Below are 12,394 nucleotides of genomic sequence, written 5' to 3' on the forward strand. Positions count from 1 at the left end.
GTTGCGAGATACAAAATGATGATGAATACGAGCAGATTTATCTTCTTCATGTTGTTCGGATTGAGAGTTTGCTTGTGTTGTTGTAATAAAAAATTTGTTTATATTTATGTATGGTATTTTTCATGCGTCATGTAAATGTAATGTAAATCAACTTTTGATTCTTTTCAATAAAACGTAAAATGTAAGTTCTATATAAATATTTTTAGTTATTTTCAAATTATATATTTTATTGGTTCTTACAAATTACTTACAAATTGTATACACTTTCATGTAATCGCATCTTTTTAAATTAAGAATAATGTTAAAATATTCTAACGCTAACTTTATTTATGAATAATAAGAATGGTTTATAAGTTTTACATTCAAAAACAGAAACCATTCAACATCATCCTAAATATCTGGCATCATCCCATTCTATGTTCTTCAATTTCTGACTTCATTTTTGACTACGTAACTCCTTGTGATCTCCACCGATGATGGCTTTGCTTTCAACATGTTATCCCTTAACTATTAGCAATTCATGTGAGGAGAGCGCTGATGATGAGAAGCAATTATAATTGGCGCTATATAAATTCTAAATTTAATTAGATTTCATATATATATATATATATATATATATATATATATATATATATATTTACAATATTCTATAAATTCTACCGAATGTTTGGCGTTAATATGTTTGTAGTTCGTTTAAAAAGAAGGTAATTAAACAAACCACAAACATATTAACGTCAAACATTCGGTAGAATTTATAGAATATTGTAAAAATTATGGTCTATTACCAACATATATATATATATATATATATATATATATATATATATACATATATTTATATATATATTTACAATATTCTATAAATTCTACCGAATGTTTGGCGTTAATATGTGTGTAGTTCGTTTACAAACGATATTTATAGAATATTGTATATATATATATATATATATATATATATATATATATATATATATATATATATATATATACACATTTATGTATATGAAAATGTTTGAAATGAAAGAATCGAATGCACGTCATGGCATTTTTACATTGACAACGGAAGAAAAATTGTAATTAATTTCCTGTTAATCTTCCGCATTTAAATGCAAAATTTGATTACAAAAATAATTTTAATATTATTACAAATTTTTGACAAATTTTAATCAAACAGGAATATTTTGACATTTAAATGAAACTTATTTAAATTTTGAAATGATAATTTACCCCTTGAAGAGCAATCCAATCAGAGCAAAGCACCGTCAGGTCATCAGATATACAAGGGAACTCCTTATCTGTCGGCTGTCGATGTAACTGATCGAAGAAGCGTCAAATCGTTCCACAGCAGTGCGAGCAGCAACTATTGCAGCGACGACGTCGACAGCGCAAGAAACAGTCGAAACAGCAACTACCAACTGTCAGTACCACAGCCACCAAGCAGTCAGCAACGTGTTAGGAGGCTATCATTTGCTGATTGCGTAGAATTAAAACAAATTGCGTCCAGCAGTTACAACGATTTACAAAAATTTAAGCAAATTAATACTTCTTGTCAGCAGCTAGCAAACAACGAAGGAGCGAAACCAGCTTTACCTCTTCTTACCGTCCGATCGTCAAGCAACCGCACGTTAAACAGCGAGCAGCCCGAATCACAACCGCTTCTCAACAACGACAACAACAACCTCCTCAGTGTTGCTCCAAATGGAGTGACCTTACGACGGCCAAGCAACATATCACGATGCACGTCTATCAACCGACCACCTGATTGGTTAACTGACGACAACATGCTCAACGCAATCGAACAGCAACAGCGACTACAGCAGGCGGGTGGAGCTGCAGCCGGCCACACCACCACACCTCGTCCACCCCGACCACCACCTCGGAAGCCCAACCTAAACGCTAACATCAAGCCGCCCCGAGCGCTCTTTTGCCTGACACTAACCAACCCTGTCCGAAAATTATGCATACGTATTTGTGATTACAAGTGAGATTGATTCTTTTTATTCTTCTTTGTAGATACTTTTTCAAAATTATGTGTTGTGTTTGCGACCGTTATGTCATGTTGTTTCAGTTTTCTTAATTTTTATTTAAGCTGTTGAAGCAGCGGTTGTCGATAATAAATTTCCCACTACTTTTAATAATTTGAAATAATTTTCAGACTTTTTGAATACTTCATATTGTTGACCATCTTTGCGAACTGCGTGGCCCTGGCCATCTACACTCCATTCTCCGGCTCAGACTCCAACAGCATAAACGACTTCCTGGTTGGTCGACAACATTTTTTGTCCCGTTCTTTAATCCGTGGTAATGTACTAATTGCTTACAAACTCGCCATATTTAATTTATTTCAAAATTTCAACAATGACAAGTTCTACATTTTCGCATTTTCATGAATATTTCACTGATTAATTTTCAACTGTCCATTTTTTCAGATTTGTTTTATTTTATATAAAATTTAGAAACATTTATTTATTCATGAGCTTATCTGCTATTGTAATTTAACGCAAATAATATGCATACATCAATAATTACATGCGTGTACACTGTTGTTTGGGCAAGCAAAAATTTTTTCAAATGAGATTTGTTCTTTAATTTAAGTCTATTTTTCACATTTAAGTTTCACCACATTTAAAATAATTTGCGTTGACATGAAACGTTGAACGTTTCAATAAAAATTTTGGATAGCGAATGGGACAAAGCTTGCTTGAGTTTGCACCGCTATAAAGTGCGAATGATGTGAATGGGACATAACTGCTAATGTGAATCGGACATTAGCAGTTGTTTTGTGCGTTGTATTGAGTCTCTGAAAATAATCAACAAATAAGATTGAAAGTATTTTTCATCAAATTGCTACGAAAGCCTTTTTAATTGCACGTGTTGATCGAAATAATCATATTTTGGAATGTTGAATCAAGAAGCAAAGGGAGGACGATTATGCAAATTATGTGGCCTACCATCACCAGCTCATGAATATTAATTCTACTTGCTCACATCAACATCTCATTCATACTTTTTGTATTTATAAATGATGACCGTACGTAAGACAAATGAACAACATCTGTGAAACATGTTTAGAAATTATGTTAATATTTTTTTACATGTAGCGGATATTTGAATAAGAACTGAATGAAAAATTCAGACGTGAATATGTTCAAGCATTTTATCGGCGTTCACAAGCTGCTTCTACAAACAACATTACATCCGTTAATTAGGAAACAAGCAAATGTTTGTACACTCTCGCGCACACACATGCACAGACATACATACACACGATCATACACACACGAACATACACACACAGAAACACACACATGCACATACATATACATACATATACATACAGACATGCACATACATACTTACACATGCACATTCATACACTATACACACACATGCACATGATCATACATGCACATACATGATCATACATGCACGCACATGCACACGTGTTTGGCGGTGCAAACATTCATTCATTTGTAATAACAACACTACGTGTGCTGTACGGATGCTTGATGATTAATGCATCTCTATGCAAATATTGATGCTGAGCGACACAAAACAACAAAATCTTCCTTTGTTATTCTACGGTTTCATTTGTTAAATGAGGCATGCAGCAGTAAATGTTTTCTGGATTTATTGACAAAAACATGTGATTGGTTGAAATTATGAAGCCAACAACAAGCAAGAGCAGAGTATTTCAGGCTCTCACTTGGATCAAATTTAACTTAACTCATCAAAATGCATCTTCAAAATACGACTGTAACAATGTGTTTGCTTTATAGAGGATGATATCAGAAGCGCTTTTGTTTGCCATAAAATACGCTATTGACCGTAAACATGCTATAAAATAATTTACTAACAACATTCATAAAGTTTTATGAAGCAAATCTATTACACATCATATCCGCACTTGCTGCAATAATATCGCAATCTGCCACAAATCAACTGATCTTTCGATTATTTATTTGTCCAGTTTGATTGGTGTGAATGTAAATCAAGTGTTTTTTAACGACCATTCAATGAATGCATCATTCATTCGTTCATTCATTTGTTCATTCAATCAAACGTGCAGGAAACATTTGAGTACGTGTTCCTGGTCGTGTTCACGGGGGAGGCCATACTGAAGATAATTGCATTCGGGTTCCTGCTGCATCCAGGTGCCTATCTGAGGAGCGGCTGGAACTTTCTGGATTTTGTCATCGTCGTCATCGGGTTCGTGACTTTTCGATTCTTAGTGTTATAATTCATATTAATTTGGACCTATTAAAAAACGCGACAGTGTACAAAGTGATCAGCATCTGCTATGATGTTATGGCTGAAATGCTTCACAACGTATTTATTTACAGTAACATTATTCGCAAGCAGAGCAACTGAGTTTGTAGAGTTCACCTAATTTTTTTCACGCGGGTTAATATAATACAAACCTGAATTATATATTACCTCCATTATCGATTGAAGCAAATATTGTTAATATTTTTTCTGACAGTCAGTTGTACAATTTCAAAATTCATTTCACGAAATAATATTAAAAGCACACAAGGAATCACACTAGAATCAACAGCAAGACAAATTTTTCATAAGCAATTTTCATTTACGACCTACAACTGCCAATCTTTTGTCGGACAGTTATTTTGAAAGATTACATGAATTTCACGAAAAAAAGAGTGAAAAATAAATAAAAAGTTATAAAATAATTTTTGAATAATTCCAGTGCGATGAGTGTCATATTGAACAACTACGCACACGGTGGCTTCGACGTGAAGGCATTGCGGGCATTCCGTGTTCTCAGACCTCTCAAACTGGTCTCTGGAGTTCCAAGTTTGTGGCCTGTTGTGATATGATCAATCTTTATTCAGTTTGCATGTAAACTGTGTAAGATTTAGTAACTGTTATATGTTGTTGTTGAGTTGTTCAGTTTAGTGAATTCAAAAGTTATATTCCATTTGTTGTGCTTATCATAACAACAACAACAACAACTAAATAATTTTGTGAGTTGAAAAATGAGACAAGATTTTAGAGCCAGGTTTTTTGAATTTATCAAAAACAGTTGATTTGATTTGTGTCATCCTTTTATTGATGAATATTTTTAATAAATTAATTCGTTGTTATTTTATTTCACGTGTTCAAAAATTTAAATGAAGAATACTATAATTAATTTTGTTTTCTAAAATTCATCGCCAGAAGTAAAAATTTTGTTTTTAGTAATTCTTATAATTTGCATTTTTAAACTTTTGTTGTTGAATGCACGACGTTGAATTCACGAAAGTAAATGAAGCTGTGGATGAAATGTTCAATTAAAACCAAAAGAGGCGTGCCTGTTGAGAGAACTTGCATTATAGGCATCGAGGTGAATGAATGACATCTGAATGGACGAAATAACCTTTCTATAGCACTGCTCAATTAAAGATGCATGGCAAAAAAAACTTGCTTACATACGAAAATTTCATCATATAAGAACTTTTTAAAAACTTAAAAAATGTAAGATATATTGTTAAATATTTAACTAGTAATAAAATGTTGACTCAATGTTGAATTATAGTTCAAGAAAAGTTGCTTAACAATGTATCAATGAAATTCAATTCCCTCCTAAGGTCTTCAGGTGGTTTTGAACTCCATCCTGAAAGCCATGGTGCCTCTCTTCCACATTGCCTTGCTGGTCCTGTTCGTCATCATCGTGTATGCTATTGTTGGTTTGGAGTTGTTCTGCGGCGAACTCAACAAAACTTGTTATTCCATTGAAGATGGTCGGTATAGTTATGTCATCGTCGTCGTCTTTCTTGTTGTGTTCGGAATCATTGTTGTTGTTTTGTTTGAAAATTTGTCATTTGAACTGTCAATGTGTTTAAAATAAGTGATTGAAACGTCATCAGAACAAACAACGACTTGCTAACTTGCAGACTCCGAGCTCTTTGACGACGATGAAATGCATCCATGCGGCAGGGGATTTGAATGTCCGGAAGGTTACACGTGCGAGAAGAGGCTGGAGAGTTGGAAGGGTCTCAATGATGGCATAACAAACTTCAACAACTTCGGGCTGTCCATGTTGACCGTCTTCCAATGCATAACCATGGAAGGGTGGACCACTGTTATGTATCACGTTAGTTTATATATAAAACTTTTTTATTAACACTCACAAACCCTTTACAAAACTCTTGCACACCATAATGTTCATTACTGACTACATTTGATTTGCATATCATTTACATATCACATTCAAAAGGTTTTTTTTTCTCAAAAAAAAAATTTTATATTGTGTTTCAGTTGTTTCAGTTGTTGATGAATTACTTTGAGACGCGCGTTTCATGTTTTGCATTTTTGAGCGCAATAATTTTTTCCTATTCAACATCTTCATCCTCTCAAGAGGAAGGATGACTCTCCATCTCCTACGCAGCTTGTAATCCGCTTTGTTAGTGATTATTTTAAGAAGAGAGAATGAAATTATTTTTAGCAACATTCAATTGTTTTAAATTCCACTTTTAAACAACGTTGTTTTGTTGTTGTGTTGTTGTAAATTAAAAAGTAACACAACACAGCAAAAGTTTTTCGAGTTAAGCGTACACAAACACACGCGTATGCAATCGCGAAAATAATCTACAGCATTGGTGGATTATGTGAACAGCGATGGTATTGCTAGAAACAACAACATCAATAAAAATAATAACAAAAACAATAATAATAACATTACTAATAATAACGATAATAATAATAATAACAAGAAGGATAATATGATAGCAATGATAATACAAACGATGAAGATGGTGCTAACGAGATTATGTTAGGAGTTTGAACGAAAGGATTGTAAGTGCTTCAGGCTTCTGTGTGGCAAATTGTTAAGATGATAGAAACGTTGGTGAGGTAACCCAGCAGAAACATTTAAATTTTATTCATTATACGTAGAGGTGCAATACACCACCACAATGATAATAATTTTATCATTGCTGATATTGGTGGTGATATTATTGCTGTTATTAATGTGGTTAATATTTTAGGTAATAATAAAATTTATTGCGTTATTATTTTTAATAATATTTAATAATATTTCATCACTATATTTGCGGAATTAATTTTTCGGGTTTTTTGTTAAATAAATATTAACAACATGAATAACAACAATAACGACATTAACCACAAAATAAAGGTAATAATTTAGGCAATAAAGGTTGTATTTATAACCATTGACAGTCTGGCACAGCAATTTAACAAAAATTCAAACTCAAAACTAAAATATCTAGATACAATGCAAAGGTAAAAAAAACTATCAAGTACAAGTATCTGTTAGTGTTTAATTTTTATCAAAAGTTTAAAAAATATTTTCGAAAGTGGAAACATTTCATCCTAAATTAAAAAGGTGTAAAACTTAACATTTTGAATTGTACATACAAGCAATAAAATCTCAGCCAGTATAGAGACAAGACTAAACAACTTCATACTTGATTATACTTAATTGCAATTTTTTCCACATTACAATCGGCACTTTTTTCTTTTCATGCCAAATAAGAATAAAATTTAATTTCAACGTTAAATGCTCCAAGTTCATTCGTTCACATGTTGGCTGTTATAACATGTAAATTCACATGTGTTAAGATGGTTACAAAGTGTGTTTTTCCTTTATATGTTTGTGCAGTTTGTTCGTGTGTGTGTGTTTTTACAATAAATGGGCTGGATCATTTTTGTAGCACGTTATTTTTGTATTAATTTAGTTTTTTTTGTTTCATTATAATATTATGGTTTGTTCTTTGTAATTTAGAGGTGTGTTTTTAATATTGTCTTTATTCCGGTTTCTGACTTAATGTGATGTACGTTTGGTTTATATTAGTTTTAGCATATAGAATAAGAACATTCTGTTCGTTTGGAAAGCGGAAAATAAACGAGGTGCGTAAAAAAATAAACACTGGATGAAAGATGCAACAATTTTGTGAAATGAATTATTTTAAATGAAAATTTATAAACTATGTTGAAGTGAAGATGACAACGGTAACTAAGCTGCTATAAAAGTCTGGACGCTCACATTTATATTCAAAAGACGTGTACTTTGGCACTAAAAAAATAAATAGTCGGGATAGTCTTTCAACTTTAGCAAACTTCCTGTATGGCACAAAGAAAGCTTGTTGGACTGGAATGATCCTAATTTCGCTTTTTTCATTTTCAGTTTCATTTATTCATCTCTTTCCAAGATAAAATGGACGCATGTATAAATTAACAGTCGTTCGAATAAAATTAATTTTAATAAAAAATTCAATTATGTTTGCGTGTTTTAACGTCGCATTTAAACCGAGAAGAAAATATTTTCATCGTTAGATCGCAGGAAGGGTTTTAGATCGAATGTATGCATGGATGCTGTCTGGCTGTACTAATCCGAACGAGAGCTTCATACATACGCCAATCTGCTATTTAAATAACATCTGCTATTTCAATTGAAACTTTGCCGATTTTTGTTTTTAAAAAAAATTGTAAAACTTGATTTAAAAGAGCAATAGTGTCGTTCACATGTTTATTGTATTATAAACGTTAAATTAACAACAAATCGTAAAAACTTTTCCTAGATAACAATTAATGGTTCATAAATTCATCCAGAAAGTTTTCAAATTGTAATTTGGTCGGTGTAAAATAAGTTATGCAGCTTGTTATATTCTACACCTGAGACATTTTTTTATAAATATGTAGAATAACTTGTATTAATGCCAGAGATAAGCTTGTACATTAGCGAAATATTTGTGATGCTAATCGAACTGTAAGGTTTGTTAGCAACAACAAAAATAGAAAGAATAAAACAAGGCGTGAATCATAGAATTTTGTTTTGAGCGTGAAACACTCTGCGTTGCACATTTTTAATCACTGCTGAAGGAAAAGAAAAATTTAGCGGGATGAAATAAAAGCAAGACAATGAATTATTTACATGGCAAGATGACGGATGAACTCATCTCATCCAGTCAACCATCCATCCTCTTCCCATTCACGTTTAGCATCTTTTGCAGGTGTCTTCTTGTAAGTTCAGCTAATACTTGTACAATATGCAAGTATGTTCTAGTTGAAACATTTTCTTTTGATAAAAAAAATATTGCCCATTGTTAGCCCATTCGAAAAAATAGCTAAAGAAAAAACATTAATGAATAAAAATTTTTTAATTTTCAATTTATTTCAATAATTGTTATTTTTATTGATATTTACATAAATTTTAAGCACGCACGCGCGTTCAGCTATAAATTTTCAATATTAAAAATAAAATACAAATTGAATTTGAAAGATCGTACGCTGAAGAGCTGTACATATCTGCATAACATAAGTTAGTCTGCGTTCGTGCAGCCATTGATTAGTTTATTGATTGAATACGATCGTGTATGTAAGTTGTGTTACATCTCGCATTCAAATACAGTTATACACGCCTTAACATTACTAACAAGCCTCTGTACTTTATGTTGTTTTAAAAATAATATTTCAATAGGTATTTATAATTATGTTGAAAAGTTCTTTATTTTAAAATTTGTTTCATTTTGAAAATATTGATCGTCAAACTTTTGTATTAATTTATGCTGAAGGTGCGCGCGTGTCCCGCTGGCTGCTTGTCGCTGTTTGATGGCGTGGCAGGTGCAACTTTCAACTCAACTGCGCGTCGTCTCGCCACGAAACACAACAACCAAATGCTTGCTTGCTTATTCGTTTTATATTTGAATTCTTTAAACTTTTAATTTTAGTTTTTTGAAGACGTGCTTTTAATGCAGCAAATGTTTATTTTGAATTTTGTAATCAAGACATCAAGTTATTTTTTTAGCTAGAAAAAAACAAAATAGACAACTGAACAAACATCTTAATTGTTGATTAGGTAATCAATTCAATTTTACAATTTTTGACAAATTTACCCCTTTATTTTACAAATAATTATTGGTTTAAATGTCAAATCTACTGCTCGGATCTCTGGACTGTCTATGCATTTTCTTCTCTTTCAACACTTTACTTGGTTAACTTTTAGATTTTCCGAATCTTTCCAATAAATGGCTCCGCTTAAATTTTTTTTAATATTATTATATTGGTGATTGGTGATAACGATGTTTACATTCCTTGCAATGACTTCATGACGCAGATTTCTACAATAACAATATTAATAGAGTTAGAATTGATAAAAGAAATTATCACCAAAACGATGAGATGACATTGATGATGGTCTAGAAGCAACAATGATACGAGGATGATGATGATGGTGATGATTATGATGATGATGATGATGATGGTGGTGATGGTGGTGATATTGTTTTAAAAATGTTTTGATCATAACCTTCAAGTTTTGTATATCCATATACTTGCTAATAACAACACATGTTTACAAACATTTTTGTTAGGGTGTACGTTCAACGCTATGAATACCTGTACGTTGATACGTGTAACTGAATGTATGTTTGCATCAATGTTTGTGTGGACTTATGTATGTTTCATGTAAGTTTGTATGCATTTGTGTACGTATTTGCTAACATAATCCGTGTGTGTGTTTAACTGTTCATAAGTACTTATACAAATTTTTGTATGTCTTAATTTGTAGCTTATATAACTGAATTTTTGTGAGCACCTTTTTAGAGCAATGTTTTAACGATTACGAATTCGAATAAACCTTCTTAACGGTTAATATTACACGCTGTGCAAACATAGATCTATCTCGATTATATGTAAATTGGAATTAAATGGAATAAACTTAACAGCTGTAAAACGACAAATGAACCATCTATAATGTGTTAAATGTTTGTAAAATCAACACATACGTAAACCCAGTTATGTTTTCCAGCTATGTCTTCATAGCACAAACCGCAGAACAACACGAATCAAGTTAATACAATAAACAAGCAGAACGAAAAAACAAAACAAGAGACAAATTATCAAACGCAAGAAAAAGATAATCACACACACACACGCACAGACACAACACACGTACACACAACATACACACATACACACACACACACATACACAGGTGAACGATTCTGTGGGCAAGTGGTATCCATGGATTTATTTCGTCAGCCTTATCATTCTCGGCTCATTCTTCGTCCTCAACCTTGTACTCGGTGTTCTCAGCGGGTAACTTCACTATCTTTCTATCCACTTTTCCATTTTCACAAAGTTTTTCTACATTTTTTTCGATTTTTATATAAAAACTTTAAAAAAGTTATTGTACGTTTAATGTGTACAACCTCTCCGACTGACATTCGCAAAAAAGTGGTTAATGCGCGGATATTGTACGTATTCCCCTGCGCTATTTGTGTTGTGACTGTGTGTGCGTGTGTAACTGCGTATTTGTGTGTTGTGTATATATGTGTGTGTAACTGCGTGTTGGTGTGTTGTGTGTTGCGTGTTTGAGTTGTTGCAGCAATAGAGGGTATAATCTTCAAGCCTTGAACTTATTTCTTCAGTGAATTTTCCAAAGAGAGAGAGAAAGCGAAGAGTCGTGGTGATTTCAAAAAGTTGAGAGATCAGAAACAATTCAACAGCGATTTTAAGGGTTACCTGGAATGGATCACGCATGCAGGTGTGTTGTATTGTTGTTGAACTGTTGTGTTGTTGTTGTGTTTGAAAACGTTATAGTTGCTGAAATTATTGTTGTTCATGTTAATGTCGTATCTGTAGTTGTCAATAGTTAAATTAATGTGAATTCTATTTTTGCAGTTTACGTTGTTGTTGCTTGTTTGTTGTTGTTGTTGTTGTTCTTACAATATTATTATAGTCAGTACTTAAGCTAAAACTAATTTTTATAAATGTTGTTATGTTTCAGATTTACTAAGTTAATGTAAGTTTCGCCAATGTACGTTTTGTTAATGTAATTATGGTTGACATCTTTCTTCCTTCCTGACATCAATCATTTTGATGTTTTTTCAAAGATTACAACGTGCTGTTGGTTGATGCGTTTCATGTTTCAGTCTGTCGCTATTTGAATAACTTTCTGTTTCGCATATTCATTATTATACATATTTAAATCTTAATGTCACTGCTGATTGCAAATAGCTTTTTCAAATGAATTTTGCTATGCTGATAATATGCATAATATGTAAATATATATATATGTAAGTGGGTGCTGTCATATATTTCTTTAAATATTCTTTTTTCATAGCAAATTCATTATTTCATTTTTTTTTGGTTTTTTTATTGTTAATATTTCTATCATTTATAACAAGATCTGCTAAAAAACATGTTTGAATGTGTGTATTTTAAACAAATTGAGACGCAAGAAAACAGAAAAAGATCACCTCGAAAATATATTTTGTTGAAATGATTTTTTTATTGAATAAACAAATTAATTAAATGAATATTTATTGATGAAAATACATTTTAATGTTCTTGAATAACAGTGGTTTTTGATATAATAGTTATTATAAAGCTTCTCATTGTTATTTTTACATTTTTAGTGTTATCAAAAATT

General features: G+C 32.0%; 1 protein-coding gene across 1 annotated transcript; it reads left to right on the plus strand.

The window, feature by feature from the left end:
* Positions 1-1,008: 1,008 nt before the first annotated feature.
* Positions 1,009-6,433, plus strand: HELRODRAFT_160602 (hypothetical protein; the record flags this gene model as incomplete). Its single annotated transcript, XM_009017552.1, has 8 exons — positions 1,009-1,036; positions 1,237-1,981; positions 2,156-2,261; positions 4,070-4,209; positions 4,709-4,815; positions 5,589-5,741; positions 5,895-6,094; positions 6,359-6,433. 8 exons carry the CDS (start codon positions 1,009-1,011, stop codon positions 6,431-6,433), a joined length of 1,554 nt encoding a protein of 517 aa, XP_009015800.1.
* Between the last annotated feature and the right edge of the window lie 5,961 nt (positions 6,434-12,394).

The sequence above is a fragment of the Helobdella robusta genome (assembly GCF_000326865.2).
Source record: "Helobdella robusta unplaced genomic scaffold HELROscaffold_2, whole genome shotgun sequence".
NCBI lineage: Eukaryota > Metazoa > Annelida > Clitellata > Rhynchobdellida > Glossiphoniidae > Helobdella > Helobdella robusta.